Genomic DNA, 17,186 nt, shown 5'->3' with positions numbered 1-17,186 from the left:
TGTGTGTGTCTGTGTGTGTCTTTGTGTGTGTCTGTGTGTGTGTGTCTGTGTGTGTCTGTCTGAAATTCCCTAGCTGACCTATGAGCAGCTACATTCCGATAACAGTAAGCACAGCTAATGTTGAGGTCTTGGATCTAGAGAATATTTTGTATTGAAAGGAACTAGTTTTATTTTAAAATAAAATGGCTCATTTTAGGGCAGATGGAAAACATAAGAGAAGCATGAAGCATCTGTGGCGTAAGAAAGTAAAGAAATGCTCAGAGAATAATGGGGACATGTCAAAAGACACAGAAGCCAACTTGAAGAGGCTTCTATCAGTCCCAAGTGGGCAATTGGAGCACTGAAATAAAAAAGCAATAAATTCAGCCTGTTCTGATAAAAATAAATAAAATTATAAATTGAAAGTCTGATGTAAAACAAGATATTTACATAGTTCCTAAGTGCCTTTCCACAGCATAATAATTAGTTACTAAGAGAAAAAGTTTAAGCTGACTTTAACTTTATTTATTTATTTATTTTGAGACAGAGTCTCACTCTGTCGCCCAGACTGGAGTGCAGTGGCTCAGTCTTGGCTCACTGCAACCTCCACCTCCTGGGATCAAGTGATTCTCCTGCCTCAACCTCCCAAGTAGCAGGGATTATGGGCATGCGCCACAGCACCTGGCTAATTTTTGTATTTTTAGTAGAGATGGGGGTTTCACCATGTTGGCCAGGCTGGTCTCAAAAACACCTGACCTCAGGTCATCTGCCCGCCTTGGCCTCCCAGAGTGCTGGGATTACAGGCGTGAGCCACCACTCCCGGCCGACTTAAACTTTTTAAGTCAACTTAAAAAGGTTTCTCAGTGGAGGAACCTGGCAGATCAAAGTGAATGTGATCTGTAATTGGACAAATTGAAGTCATGTGCCACTGATAGGGTGCAAAGAGAAGAACAGCATCGTGAAACATGACGATAAGCCCAAGTTGAAGAACATTCTGTAAAATAACTGGCCTGTGGCTTTCAAAACCACCAGTCATGAAGGTTAAGGAATACCTTCAAGTGGCAGCTCTAAGCCTCACTGTAGGAGGATCTGGTTATTTACTAGTAGAGTCCTGACTTAATTTTGCAGGTTTTTCTTCTTGGTCTGGCTGCATTCCCTGGTGAAAACTCTTCAGGTCTCCTGCTTGCAGGGTGAAGTATAGGGTGCCATAATTTCATTAGCTTGGTAAGTGAAGAAATTTAAGCATCTTAACATCCAGCATACAAATCCCAGTTTCCACTATGGTATCTTTAACTTCGATAGTTTCTGGTGTCCCCCAGGCCAGAGTGCTCTCTGAAAAATCTCTCTAGTTAATAAAACTGTTGTTTTACCTGAGTAGGGTAGGGGCTGTCGCCCAGTGCAGTAGGGGCAGGGATCTGAGGACTTAAGTGCTTGATGACCGTTCCTTATGAATAGTCCTCTGTATCTAAGCCACTCCCTTTTCCTTCACTTCAAGAGTTTACCAGGCTCCCTTATTACCTTGTCCTTTGGGTGTCTTGTGGGGTGTATTGAATTGGTTCTTTGCTTTCCCCAGGTTTTCCTGTGGTCTCCTATGTCAGTTATCACTAGATTATTTGCTTCAAAAATGTTGTCGTTTTTCTTATTCTATTTCCTGTGGGTTTGTGCTTTTATAAGAAAAATCTCTTTACTGTGCTTTTAGTAGTTTTGGATGAGAGCAAATGCAGATGTGTAGATTTATTTTGCCATCTTATCCAGAAATAAACAACAGTGATTTTTTTAACTTTTTTTTTTCTTTTTACATTGGATGTCTCTCTTCCCCATAAACCTGATACAGAACCTGAATCTTTAGAACAGAAATGGAGCTACTGTGGTTGCAAAAGTGGTGTGGGGTTGAGTAAACAAGAGTCTTTTTCGCCATGCCTCCCTTTGTTGATCTTTGCAGCCACCCTGTCTCTATACCCAGGCAGCTTCTTTGAATCTTAGGATTCTCATGTACACAGCTGGGAGAACCACTGGATAAGAGTATTATACTTCGCTATTTGTGGCTAGAATGAATGATTCACCAACTTTTACAACTTTTCATGTCTTCAAACTCGCATTCCTCCTGTGTGGGCTGGTGCAAGGATATACCTTCTCATCCAGACCCTTTTGCTTATTAAAAGGGAATAGCGGGAGGCTGAGGCAGGAGAATGGCGTGAACCCGGGAGGCGGAGCTTGCAGTGAGCCGAGATCATGGGACTGCACTCCAGCCTGGGTGACAGAGCAAGACTCCATCTCAAAAAAAAAAAAAAAGGGAATAGCAGGGGGTTGTTACCTGTCATCCTGAAGAATTTTCCTTTTGCCCTCCAATCTTTAGCCTTTCCTAAAGTAATAGTTAACTAGGCTGCTGTAATAAAGTACCATAAACAGGGTGGCTGAAACAACAGAAATTAATATTATTACAGTTCTAGAGAGTAGAAATTGGAGATCAAAGCATTGGAAGGGTTGCTTTATTCTGAGGCCTCTCTCTTTGTCTTGCAGATGGCCACTTTCTCCCTGTGTCTTCACATGGTCTTTTCTCTGTGTGTGTCTGTCCTCAGCTTTTCATATGAGGACATCAGTCATGTTAAGTTAGGACACACTCTACTGATTTCCTTTTAATCAAATTATCTCTTAAAAGACCTTATCTCCAAATACAGTTACATTTGAGGTCCTGGGAGTTAGGACTTCAACATACAAATTTTGGGGGAACACAGTTCAGCCCGTAACACCTAACTGTTGCCCTTTGCAGCATTAGCCTTGAGCTTCTTGTCCCTGCCTGCACTTGAGCTGTGCGTGGCACCCTGCTTGCATGGGCCTGGCTTCTGCCAGGCGATGGGAGCAGATGGGGTTGAACAGGATCAAGTGCAGAGTGTGACTGTTGAAATTAAGTGTTAATTTTGAGTGAGTCATGAAATAATATTTTATAGTCTTTAGTGTTTAATTTTTTCTTTATAATACTCACTGGCTGACTTGGAGGCTTTCGGATTCTCTCAAAATCATACTGAAGTTGAAATAATTAAGGAAATGAAGGAGCATGCCACCTTTCTCAAACTCTACTGTTAACCTTTTTCTCCCTCCTCCCTCCTCTGGCCCCATCATTCCCTTCCCAAATCAACTGAAAACTACTTTTACTTCTAGAATTTGCCTGTAACTTTCTGCTTTGTCTTTTTGATTTTTTTTTTTTACAGCTAAACAATTAATTAAAAGAATCATTTTAGGCTGGGCGTGACGGCTCACGCGTTTTGTGATCCCAGCACTTTGGGAGGCAGAGGTGGGCGGATCACCTGAGGTCAGAAGTTCGAGACCAACTTGGCCAACATGGTGAAACCCTGTCTCTACTAAAAATACAAAAATTAGCCAGGCGTGGTGGTGCATGCCTGTAATCCCAGCAACTCTGGAGGCTGAGGCAGGAGAATCACTTGAACCCAGGAGGCGGAGGTTGCAGTGAACCAAGATTGCACCACTGCACTCCAGCCTGGGTGACAGAGCGAGACTCTGTCTGGAAAAAAAAAAAAAAAAAAAAAGTAAGTTATTCTGTATCAGTAGTGCTTATCTTGTGTCTAAAATTGGTAATTATAATCGGTAACATGTTGCCAGTTGGATAATGTGAGTGTAATTCTTTGTAAATGTGAAAAGCCATACCAAATGTAAGGTTGAGATTTCGTTTGTCTCATCCATTTAATGGTGGGTTTGCACCTTTAAATAGGGGGTCTGTTTTGGGGATCATGGCATTGTAATTTTATCACAAGGAAAAGATGTTACTGCTCTGTAGTGAAGTGTCTGTGAAGCTGGTTCAGAAGTGGGAAGAATCACTGTGCTTCAGAATTCAGAGACCCGAGAGATAACTTTGAGTAACACTTTATCAATTGGGAAGCCGAAGCTCAAACAGGAAGCATTTGTGTGAGACTGAGTGATACTATGAGAGCCGAGATTTAAGTTCAATCACCTGACCATCAGTCCATCTGCTAATGTTTCATATGCCATGCTTCTTAAGGAGATTTATGTTCCTAAAAACAACTGTGATGAAACAAAAGAATATATTTTATGCAGTTAGTAATGCCAAAGGAAATAATAGTCTGAATTATGTGGGTCTTTCATTAATCTGATTGTTTTAACAAAGACCTGCATAAATTATTGGAGAGATCAGTAAAGATTTATAAGCGTTGCCATGGGAAGAGGATGTATCGGTAGGGGCTCACAGCTTCAAGAATAACTAATTGTTTGGTAAGAGTAACGCACCAGCGCAGGTGGAGCTGAGAAACCAACGCAGAAGGCAGACAGGTCCAGGCTGTTGTTATAGGGTGATTTTATTGGGGAACGGACAGACAGAAGTGTGGTTTTGGGCAACTACAAGACGGGTAGATCTCCATGCCCTTATGCCCCAGACCCAGGGATTATATCCCGTAGGGAAGGGGCACACAAGCTTCAGAGGGAATAGGTAGGAATTTGATCTAAGGGCAGGATTTACTGGAAGTATGTGCTATTACGCAAGGAGCAGTAGATAAATTGGAAATCTCAGAGGCATTCCCAGAACTGGGGTTAATCAGAAGTCAACATGGCATATTAGCTTCCAAGACAGAGTTACTTTAGCCTCCACACAAATGCAAGCAGAGTGAATTTTATATTGTTTAGCAAGGTGGAGTATGTTAATGGAGCACTTTATTAAGCAGAGCTCTTTAGTGAATTTTACTTCTAGGTAGAGCAGCCCTTTTAAAACAAAGTTTTGCTTTTGTGATAGTCTGAGTGTGCTTTGAACACCGCTTCACTCTGAAGCCTTAGCGCCTTCAAGCCTTGCTCCTCAAAGCTGGTCTGTGGCTCAGGGTCACCTGGGAACTTTTAGGAATGCAGAGTCCCAGGCCCCACCTTAACCTGCTCGGTTTATGTTTTAACAAGATTCCAGGTGATTCATATATACAACGAAGTATGAAAACCATTGGTCTAGAGCAGTGGTTCACAAAAAAGATGGTTCCTGGACCAGCAACATCAGCGTCACCTGAAAAATTGTTAGAAAATGCAGATTCTCAGGCCCCACCTCAGACCTACAGAATCAGAAACTCTGGGATGGACCCCAGCAGTACGTGTTTTAATTGGTGCTGTAGGTGATGCTAATTCGTGATAAATTTTGAGAACCACTCTAGGGTAATGTGTTTCAAGCAGTTTAGGTCATGCACAACCTTGAGAAATACACTTTTAATCATGACTCAGTACACACACTCACATGCATGTGTGACTTAGACATTCCATGAAACAATGCTTATCTTACAATGTGTTTTCTGCTCTGGTATTTTTACTTTTATTCTATTAAATGGATATCTGTGTATAAACTTATTTATATGAAAATACGGTCATGAGCCGCTAAAGTGATTTTACAAACCACTAATGGGTCATGAGCTGCAGTTTGAGAAACAATAGTCTTGAGCAGGCCCCTCTTGATAGTCTGATAAAATTCTAGATCTTTTGTCAGAATAATGCATTTCAAATGCATACAATAATATAGATAGAATTGCAAAAGAAACCAATTTGATTGGCTACCAAAATATTACACTTGTGGTATGGTAATATATGTATCCCAGCTTCTCAGGAGGCTTAGGCAGGAGGATTGCTTGAGGCCAAGAGTTTGAGTCCAGTTGGGGCAATATATCTAGATCCCATCTCTAAAAAAACAAAAATGCCAAGTTTCTTTATTGATAACAAGATTTAATGATGAGTCTAGTAACTATTATCATTTCAAACTAGGGATGAGTATAAATATTTCAAGATATCTGCAGTAACTTACATGATATGAAAATGATTAATTTCTATTGATGACAAGTTATAGTTATTGCTACCAATACTCTGGTTTGTTGCTTTCATTTGTATTTGAAACATGCTAAATTTCATCTCAAGGTAAATGCAAGTAAAGATGTAAATCACCCCCTCCCCAGCTTCATACTTCCAGAATTCTTTTGATGGGCACTTCCTTCCCTGTGGACCTGAGGTTAAGAATCTTCGCTCAAGGGGAACCTGGCTTTAGAGAATAGTTCTTGGCCTTAAAGTTGAGATTCTAAGCAAAAATATCTTCTTGGAATTTCTTGAAACTTTTGCTCTATAGATCTTTTGCTTTATATATCTTTTCTTGTTTTCTGGCACCCTTGTAATGGATTCCTTTATTAAAATGTTATTTTCTGATGTTTTAGTGAGTCCTTGGGGAATCACTTGGAAGCCCAAATGCAGGCTATTGAATGCCCCTGGTTGTTCAAGCCAGATACCTGGGAGGCATCCCCAACGCCAAGAGTTCTAGATTTGGACTGCTTGGATGTGAATCTGGGATTCATATATCTTTGGAAACATTGTTTAGCCTCTCATTACCTCCGTTTGCCCACCTATGAGATGGGAATGACAGTAGCCCCCACCTCATAGAATTGTTCTGAGCATTAAATGAGATATTCCATATATTACGTTAGAACAGTGCCTGGCACGGAGTAAGTGGTTAGTATCTATTATAGTTATCCTTAATCTCTCCCTTTCCCTCTTTGTTTTTTTTTTTTCCTTTTCTGAGACGGAGTTTCGCTCTTGTCGCCCAGGCTGGAGTGCAGTGGCGCCATCTCGGCTCACTGCAACGTCTACCTCCCAGGTTCAAGTGATGCTCCTGCCTTAGCCTCCTGAGTAGCTGGCATCACAGGTACATGGCACCACGCCTGGCCAATTTTTGTATTTTTTAGTAGAGGTGGGGTTTCGCCATGTTGGCCAGGCTGGTCTTGAAGTCCTGACCTCAACTGATCCACCCACTTCGGCCTCCCAAAGTGCTAAGATTAAAGGCTTAAGCCACTGTGCCTGGCCCCTTTCCTTCATTCTTTAAATCCAGTTTATCAGAAAGCTGTGTAATTCTTCCTACAAAATATATTGTAATTCATCCAAAATTTAATTCATCCAAAATTCATCCAAAATTTATTTAAATTTTGCCTACTTCCTCCAAGCTTCCCTGTTCTCATTTGGATTTCTAGCTGGTATCTCTGCTTCTTCTTGTCTCACTCCAATTCATTTTCCATATAACACCCATATGATCTTTTGAAAGTGTAAATGAATAATCTTTTAAAATGTAAATGAATGACTGTATCCCATAAAACCCTTCAATGGCTTCCCGTCAAACCCATCAAACTGCTTCGTCTTTTCCTTGACCTACACTCTTCATCCTGCAAGTTTTTAAACTTGCCCGCTCATCCTCTTTTCTGTGGCCACATTGGCCTTCTCTGAGTTATCTGAATAACCTCATCTGTCCTTCCATTCCTTAATGCCATGCATATGGCCTTCCCGCCAATATGTTGCTGACTTTCCCCAGCCTGTCATATTTCTCATCTCTGCACCTGTTAGTTTCTCAGAGAGCTTTCCCTAACCACCTGCCTAAATTAGGGCACCTTAGGTGGCAGCCCCTTGGCTAGGTTCCTCTTTTAGTAGCCTGAAGCTCCCCAAACATATCACAAAATTAATATTTCCTCTCTATTGGGGAAAAGGATAATTAACAACCTGTGATTATCAAACACGTAACACCAAGAGGAGTATGCACCTTTTCAGACTGCTACGTTTGACGCATTATGAACATTAAGTGATAGCGGAGCTCTTTTAAGAAATTGCTATCTGAATGTTGTGCACACTAGCTCTTTGCTGTTGGTGTTGAAGAACAAAGTGGAGTCTGCCCGCTGAACCTGTCTCCAGTGGGGTGATGGAGTTGTGATAGGGTCTTCCTACTACTGTCAGTCATTTCTGCTCCAAAGCATAGAATAGAAATACTAACATTTCCCTCTTTGAAATAGTTACTTGGTTGCTGATAAAAACCCTTCAAGCTTCTCTCCCCCAAAGTGAATGGTCAGTCACTGTTTAGACATGAGAAAAGACGATGTCTCATAACCAGTGGTTAGAAACCAGTATGGGTGATATCTGTATCCTAGTTAATGTTTAGGTTCAGAGTAAAGAGGCAAAAGAAGGTCCCCCTGACTGGGCTAGGTCAAATTTCTTTGTGTCTTGAATTTTGTTTCCTTGCTACTTATTTTTAATTAGTCTTCAGCCGGAGAATAGAGGCACTCCTGGTTTTTGAGAGTTGCCTGAAACAGTGAGGAAGGAGGTCTTAGGAGTTCAGAGAATGTACCATTTTCACCATCACCTTTGTAGTTCTTGTTTCAAATAAGGGACTTTAGGAATTACATGGGACCCTGAGACAGATGTTGAAATGTAGGACAATCAGTATACATGGGATGCCTGGCAGTTCTGTTCCATGCCCTGTTCGGCTGAATGGTGTTCCTGATTATTTAAAAATGTGATCTCTTTTGGGGAAAGACTTTTTTGTTGTTGTTGTTGTTGTTGGTGTACTTTAACAGAAGCCACACAAAGAAATATTCTTGTTATGGACTGTGGGTAATGATAATCACTTGGAAAATGATGTGTTTAAAAACAAAATACAGTTTTCTTTCTTTTTTTTTTTTTTTTAAGATGGAGTCTTGCTCTGTCAGCCAGGCTGGAGTGCAGTGGTGTGATCTCAGCTCACTACAGCCTCTGCCTCCCCGGTTCAAGCGATTCTCTTGCCTCAGCCTCCTGAGTAGCTGATATTCCAGGAACCACCAGGCCCGACTAAGTTTTGTATTTTTAGTAGAGATGGGGTTTCACCATGTTGGTCAGGCTGGTGTCGAAATCCTGACGTAGTGATCCACCCACTTTGACCTCTCAAAGTGCTGAGATTACAGATGTGAGCTACCACGCCCAGCCAAAATACAGTTTTCTAATTGCAGAAAAGTAACATTAATTTTTAAAAAACCGACCATAATTCAGCCTCCCATTCAAGCCATCCTTTTTATTTTCTGCTGACTTCCCTATAGATGTTTATATGTGTACATTTTTATATAGTTGCAATAATGCAGTGATAGTTTGTATTCTGATTCTTTTCATGTTGTATTTTTCATGTTTCATTTTGAATGGTTAGATAGCATCAAGTACATATGTCATAATTACTTTACCAATCTCATGTTGGATAATTTGTTTTATGATGTATTTTTTTATGATGTATGTTAAATGTGTCTTTGTTTTGTTCTAATTTTGCAGGCAGAGACATTTGTTTGGGTGAACAATGCATCTGCACATTCCCAGAGTGTTGCTAAGGCCAAATACGAATTTTTATTTGGCAGAGCTGAAGGGAAAACTCCAGATACTAGTAAGTATTTCCTGATATCCCTCTTCCAGGTAAAAGATAAGAAGAGCTGTGATTTCACAGTGATTTTTCTCCACCTGCATTACTTTCTTCTTACCTCTGTGAAACCTGCTTGCTCTAATTATTCATCAAAACAATCTTCCCAGGATGTAGAATCCACAAATATTTCATGTAATTCTTGTGTCCTATTCTTGGTAATTTCAAGTCATGTTCTTCGTTTGAAGAATTCTCAGCTTCTGATATTTGAAATTCCAAGAATTAACCAATTTTCATAAGAGTTTTCCATAGTTACCATTGTTGTATATATTGACTAATGTATTTTTGGTGGTTTTTTTTTTTTTTTTTTTTAGACAAGGTAGTGCTCTGTCATCCAGACTGGCATGCAGTGGCATCATCCTAGCTTACTGCACCCTTAACCTCCAGGCTCAAATGATCCTTCTGCCTCAACCTCCCAAGTAGCTGGGACTACGTGCACATGCCACCATACCTGACTAATTAAAAAAATCCTTGCCACCATACCTGAATAATTAAAAAAATCCTTTTTTTTTTTTTTTTTAACATACAGGGTCTGGCTGTGCTGCCCAGGCTGGTCTCAAACTCCTGGCCTCAAGCCATCCTCCTGCCTCAGCCCCACAACGCACTAAGTTTACAGATGTGAGCCACCGTGCCCAGCCCTTGGTGCTTGTTTTTCACTAACAAAATATATTATTAGGAAACATTTCTACAATGATTTTCAGACACTGCAGTCTTTACTTTGAAGGTTATTGTAGCTCTTGCTTATTTTTAATACTTTTTAGTATTGGCCTAATCTAGTCAGCAAACTTAGTATTCTGGAACTAGAAGTAACATTCTTCAATTTGAAACAGGTAAATTTAGAACAAATAGAACTATTACTAGTAACAATATTAGCTAACCTACTAGATCACTTACCGTGTGTTAAGGCACTATGCTAATCATCACAATAACCGTATATAAAAGTTGGTACTGTTATCCCCATTTTCCAGATGAGGGATTGAAGTAATCTCCTCCCAATCACAATCACTCACACAGTAGAGCCAGGAGTTTAATGCAGGTTTGTCTCACCGCAGAGCTCATCCTGTTAAGCCAATACTTTTTTGAAGGCATTTTCCTAGAAGGAGGTACAAGATAAAAATGCAAATAGCTTTGTATAGAATTTCAAAACATTTAACTTTATCTATGGAAAACTGATGATAAAGGGGATATTAGCATATCTTGAGAGTTAGATTGGAAAAGGCTATTGCATGTGGTTAATATTCTCTGATTTCTGGATCTAGACTTCTTGAATTTGAACCCTGGCCTTGTATCTTACAAACTGTGTGACCTTGCAAAGTTATCCAACTTATTTGTGGCTCAGTTTTCTCATCTGTAAAATGTGATTATAGTGACATATGTCTTAGAATTCTTTTGAGTTTGAATTAAGTTTTCATTTATAAAGATCTTAGAGTCATGTCCCATCTCTACTAAAAATACAAAAAATTAGCCGAGCATGGTGGCGGGCACCTGTGGTCCCAGCTACTCGGGAGGCTGAGGCAGGAGAATGTCGTAAACCCGGGTGGCGGAGCTTGCAGTGAGCTGAGATCACGCCCCTGCACTTCAGCCTGGGCAACAGCGCAAGACTCCATCTCAAAAAAAAACAAAAAACAAAAAAGATCTTAGAGTTATGCTTGGTATGTAATAAGTACTGTAAAAGTGTTTGCTGCTATTAATTGTTGTGATAACCATCACCATCATCATCATCATGTCCCTGACCTTTGAGGCTGATATTATAAGTGCAATCCTTACATTTTTCAGCTCCATCATTATCTGACACTGATTTTTGTTTTGGGAAGACGAAGAATCTGACTTAATATAGCTGTTGCTCAGTTGAAGAAAGCCAACTATGAACTCCACATTTTTGACTCACATGTTAGATGGGATTATTTAATAACTCCACAGTATTTGAGGATACCAAGAAGGCAGTGGATACACAGCCATATAATAACTTCTTTTAGCTTAAAAAGTGAATGTTTATTAGATATCTTAATCATTAGGAACTCTTAGATACAGTAAAAAAAAAAAAAAACAGCTAAATTATTTTAAAAAATCATTTGGCTTTTATCACAGTGTCCTAATTTAGAGGAGAATGTGTTTCATAGTATATCTCTTATACTTAACATGTATTGTAGCCATTTATGCTGTTTGTCATGTATCATAAATACCTAACTATTCTGGGCTTGAAGTTTGAGGTACCTAATCATCTGTTTACTCGTTCCCTGATGGGGGTACTGATTATAGTTATCCCAAGGCTTTTAAAAACTCTGGCATTGGCCGGCATGGTTGCTCACACCTCTAATCCGAACACTTTGGGAGGCCGAGACAGGTGGATCACCTGAGGTCAGGAGTTTGAGACCAGCCTAGCCAACATGGTGAAAGCCTGTCTCTACTAAAAATATAAAAATTAGCTGGGCGTGGTGACATGTGCCTGTAATTCTGGCTCCTCGGGAGACTGAGGCACGAGAATTGTTTGAGCCCAGGAGGCAGAAGTTGCAGTGAGCTGAGATCATGCCACTGCACTTGAGCCTGGATGACTGAGTGAGACTCTGTCTCAAAAAGTAAACAAAAAATTTAAAAAATAAAATAAAACTCCTTGGCAAAGACTTAACTTCGAATGTGACATTGTGATTTTTTTGCTAATTAAGTTTTTTTTTTTTGACTATAATAAAACTGATTTTTACTTAACCATATAGAGATAATACCAAATGTCTGCATAGTTCTCGGACTTATTGGTGAGTGAGTTTGGTTTTTCCTTACTCATGGGTTTTGAGTAGTTTTCCCTGTATCAGCAGCTCAGATATATCGTAGCCGAAGCAAATCAAAATGACACTTTAAACCTTTTGTTTCTTATTTGCCTTGGTAAAAATGGTCGGTGGTAGTTGCTGCTGGTGTGATGTTATTCTGTAGGTGTGAAAGGATGCATACATTATTGAACAAATACATTTAATGAGCACCTATGCACGGGTTACTTGTGTTTGGCACATTGAAGGTGCAAAGACGTGGAAGATGTGGTTCTTACTCATAAGTTTCTTATTCTTTAGCTAAGGAGAAACAATATGTCTCCAAATGACTAGCAAGAAAGAATGATCACTTTCAGTTCATCTGGTGATGACTCCATGGAGGAGGTGGGAGTTGAACTTGGTCTTGAAGGATGACTATACTTCTGAATAGTAGAATTTTGCAGGAAGAGCATTTCAAATGGAAGAAATGGCATAAGCAGGAAACAGAAATTGTTTGAGGAACTGGGGAAGAGTAGCCCGGTTAGTCTGCAGACATCATCGTTGAGAGATAAATTCAGAAATATTACCATTTAGAAAAGGGCCATATCATGTAGTGCCTCCTTAGGCAAGGTGAGACTTTACAGACTTTTAAAAATAAGTAGGTGAGGAAAACGAGCTTCAGAGGTATTAAAGAGCATGCCTAAAGGCACACAGTTGAGATGCTTTAGAATCCGGTTAAGAATCGAGTCTCTCTGGTGGCCTATGAGAAGTCTCGGCTTCAGTGCAGTCCTCTTATTAGGTACAGCATGCCAGTAATTGGAAGTTATTTGATGTAATGAGGGAAGATAGGCACCTTCATGTGTTACTCAGTTGTTTGGAGAGTTGTAAAACTTCATAAATGGTCCTAAACTTGCTTTTTAGAGTTTGTGTGGGTTTTTGGAACTCTCTGACTGTAATTACTCCTCACAGCTGTCTGTGGCTGGAATAAAGCTGTATCCTGTTCCTCCCACTTTACTGAATGCAGGGTGCCCGTGGCAGCAGCAGCGGAGCCTGGGTCCCAGCCTATGACAGGGGCCTGTGGATAGATCGCTGAGCCTCCTCAGTTTCTTCATCTGAAAAATAGGGATAATGGTAGTAACTTCTTCATAGAGTTGTAGTGGAAATTGAATGAGATTGTGAATACACAGCTCAAGGTTTGGCACATAGTACCCAGTCAGTGTTTAGCTGTTAGGAAACTAGTTTATATATTGAAGTAGCAGAATCCTTATGTTGGAAGAAATAGTAGAAGTTCTTTTGCATTTTATAGATGAGGAAACTGAGGACTTGAGAATGAATTAATTAGCCCCAAACTTGTTGGTAGGTTTGAGACCATGATCCAGGTTCCTCGGTTCTGCATCCTGTTTGAAATGTGACATGTGTTCTTGTGGAAAAACCAACTCTCAGGTTGGAAAGATGTAAAAGTCACCTCACCCCACTCTCCTGAAATATGCTATAAATGTGCTGTGTTAGAATGGCAACCAGGATCAGAATACACAGGCTCTGAGGGAGGCCTTCGGGGACTTTTCTGTTGGGGAAGGTACCTGATGACTAGCGGAGGAAGGAGAAGAACTGTTTTCACATTGCCTCCCTGCTGTCGTCACCTGAACTGTTCGGAGCCCATCACTGAAAGAAAAGAGTTGGGTAGGGCTAGTAGGGAAGCCATAGGAAATGTGTTATACTTTTAAGGTTCTAGAGTGATTGTGTAGTGAGAGCTTAGCTGCTTGGAAGCCTCTGAAAGACATACCGAAATTTTATTAAAATGTTAGTCTTCTTTTAGTTGGAACTCATTCTAAATCATATTGTCTAAGCAAATTTTCTCTTTATGGTGATTTATGGTCAGAAGTATGAATAGGTAAGGTGCTTGCTGGACTTAGATGTAAATGGATTCTGTAGCATATGATTTTAAGAAGTATCTCATGTCAGTTTTTAAAAAATTACCTGTTTTATTTTTAAAGGTAAAGTGAATCATGTGTAGATACACGACTCCTTGCAGTGTAATATGGTTCTTTTCAGCAAAATTAACTAGATCAGGGTTTCTCAACAGTTTGACTATTGACGTTTTGTGTTGGAGATCCAACAAAGGACTTGTATCTAGAATACATAGAGAGCTCTTATATCTCAGTGAGAAGAAGGCAAACCCCCAATGGGAAAAAAAAAATGGGCAAAAAATTGTAACAGATATGGATGGCAGGTAAGCACATGAAAAGGTGCTCAACATTATTAGTCATTAGGGAAATGGAAATGAAAGCCACAATGAGATACTAATAAAATCTACTAGAATGGCTAAAATTAAAAAGACTGGCCATATTGTGATTGGTAAGAAAGTGGAGCTGCTGAACTCTTACACACTGGTGGTGGGAATGTGAAAGGTCCAATTGTTTAAAAACAGCTGAAGGCCGGGTGCGGTGGCTCATGCCTGTAATCCCAGCACTTTGGGAGACCAAGGCGGGCAGATCACGAGATCAAGAGATGGAGACCATCTTGGCCAACACGGCGAAACACCGTCTCTACTAAAAATACAAAAATTAGCTAGGTATGGTTGCACATGCCTGTCATCCCAGGTACTCAGGAGGCTGAGGCAGGAGAATTGCTTGAACCTGGGAGGCGGAGATTGTGGTGAGCTGAGATCACACCACTGCACTCCAGCCTCGTGACAGAGTGATACTCCGTTTAAAAAAAAAAAAAAGCAATAGAAACAGTTAAGAAGTTAAAGATATACCTTTTGTACCACTAGGCCATTCCATTTCTTGATATTTACCCAAGAGAAATGAAAGCGTATGTGTGTGCAAAGACTTGTACGTGAAAGTTTATGGCCCATCTCAGGTTTCACTGTTTGGGAAATCAAGCAGATTTGGAATCTAAGTTTATGCTTCTTTAAAAAAAAATTAGGTAACGAAATGAGGAAATGAATAACAAGTGGTATAATTTGCATGGTGCATTTCAAGATATTTAAATCCTTTAATCCCTTCTTTTGCTTTAATTTATTGGCTTAATTGGCTTTAATCGCAGTATGCACAGGAGTCTCTTCTTTTAAATGTAAAGACCTTTGAGATCTCACCTGTGGGTAATTGGCTCTTTCTCTATGGACAGCTTTCAGGGCTCTCTTGATCCCTCCCCACTCACAGTTCTGGAAGTGTGAGTCTTGTGTTCTTGCTATATGGTGCATGTGGAACCCTTTCAGTCATGTCTTCCCTTAGCTCTGAAAATATGTGTCCTCTCTACTTTTTAAGAATGATTTTTACTTCTGCAGTTCCTATTAGATGGATGTTGGTTCTCCGGGATTAGATCAATCTTCTATGTCTTTTCATTTTTCTTTCCTATTTTAAAGCATGATCTTCCATTCTTTCTAACAACATTTTTATAGTTTTATTTATGATTTCAAGAGTTATTTCCCATTCTCTGGTCACTCAGTTTTATTGCAGTCTGCTTTTTTATGGATGCATTATTTTGAATCTCTCTAAATAAAAAATTAGATTTTGTTTTCTCCCTGTGATTACCTTCTGTTTCCTGGATTTCTTCTTCATCCAGGGTCGGTTCTGTTTCATTAAATCTTGGAACTTCTTTTGAAAGCCACTGTTAAGTCCTCAGATGTTGGAGTTTGCTCATATGCATGAATGAAAGTTTGAGTTCCCAAATATAGACAGGTAGAGTTTCTCTGGCTGTGTGGATTATGTATCCTTAGCAGGCCTCTTCCCTTCATATAGAAGAGGGCTGGATTGGGTTTCTATGAGGTGGGGTATATGGACTGGCACAAGTGCAGGTGGGATTAGACCCATGCTGAGTGCCTTGCTGCAGGCAAGCCTCTGGGTAGGGGAACAGGGTGGGAGGGGGCTAGGATGGGAATCTGTTCTGCAGGTAATTGTTCAGTTAATCATGGTGACATATGTTCTGCTTCCCATTCCAGGTCTGGAGACCTGCCAACTCTGGGGTTCTAGCTTCTCTGTGGCTCTACTGTTAGGATAAGTGTGGGCTCTGGGCTTGTTTGGGGTTGTGACTTCTGTCTATGGTTATTTTGTCTATGGTTATACTCTTTTTTTTTTTTCTCAGCACTGTTATCAATTTATTTTCTTTTGAAATTGGTTGTTGCTGTTTTCATAGGGCTTGGAGAAGATTAAACGAATTTGTATCCTTGTCTGCCATAGTGACCCAGAAGGCTGAATACTTTAAAAAAATAACTTTATTGAGATATAATTTGTAAACCATACAATTCATCCATTTAATGTGTAAAATTCAGTGGCTATTTAGTGCGTTCATAGAATTGTGCATCATCCACAGGCCACTTTAGAACATTTTCATCATCTTAAAAAGAAAAGACTTGCTGGTGACTCCTGCCTGTAGTCCCAGCTGCTTGGGAGGCTAAAGTTGGGAGGATCGTTTGAGCTCAGGAGTTCAAGTCCAGTCTGGGCAACATATTGAGACCTTGTCTTGAGCAAGAGGAAGAGGACAAGGAAGAGGAAGAGGAAGGAAGGGAAAGGAAAGGAAAGGAAAAAAGAAAAGCAGAGGAGAGGAAGGGAGAGAGAAAGAGAGAAAGAGGAAAGGAAGGAAGGAAGGAAAGAAGGAAAAAGAAAGGGAGAGAGAAAGAGAGAAAGAGGAAAGGAAGGAAGGAAGGAAAGAAGGAAAAAGAAAGAGAAGGAAAGAAAAAGGAAGGAAGGAAGGGAAGAGAGAGAGAGGAAGGGAGGGAGGGAGGACACCCACTGGCTGTCACTTCAGGCAACCACTAATTTGCTTTTTGTCTCTAGAGATTTTCTTATTCTGGACACTTCATATAAACAGAATCATTGTTACGACTAGTTTTGCTGTAATATTTACCTCTATTTTTTTCGTGTGGAATAATAGTTGTATGGATAGGACACATTTTGTCTTTTCACCATTTGAGGGAAATTTAGTAAATTAGTCCGTTCTCACGCTGCTAATAAAGACACACCTGAGACTGGGTAATTTATAAAGGAAAAAGGTTTAATGGACTCACAGTTCCACATGGCTGGAGAGGCCTCACAATCATGCTGGAAGACGAAGGAAGAGCAAAGGGACGTCTTACATGGCACCAGGCAAGAGGGAACTTGTACAGAGGAATTCCCATTTATGAAACCATCAGATCTTGTGAGACTTCTTTGCTATCATGAGAACAGTGTGGGGGAAACTGCTCACATGATTCCAGTATCTCCACCTGGCCCCACCCTTGACATGTGGGGATTATT

At 40.2% G+C, this 17,186-nt stretch overlaps 1 protein-coding gene across 1 annotated transcript in view; it reads left to right on the top strand.

Moving 5' to 3' along the window:
- PSD3 (pleckstrin and Sec7 domain containing 3) overlaps positions 1-17,186 on the top strand; it is a 594,572-nt gene that overhangs the window by 151,258 nt on the left and 426,128 nt on the right. The window contains exon 2 of the mRNA XM_011979615.1: positions 9,070-9,178. Within this exon, the coding sequence (XP_011835005.1) occupies positions 9,070-9,178 (109 nt within the window). The remainder of the gene's footprint in view (positions 1-9,069; positions 9,179-17,186) is intronic.

This window comes from Mandrillus leucophaeus, unplaced genomic scaffold (genome assembly GCF_000951045.1).
Source record: "Mandrillus leucophaeus isolate KB7577 unplaced genomic scaffold, Mleu.le_1.0 Scaffold204, whole genome shotgun sequence".
NCBI classification, from domain to species: domain Eukaryota; kingdom Metazoa; phylum Chordata; class Mammalia; order Primates; family Cercopithecidae; genus Mandrillus; species Mandrillus leucophaeus.
Note: the sequence above shows the minus strand (reverse complement) of the source record. Positions and strands in the feature narration are given on the sequence as shown.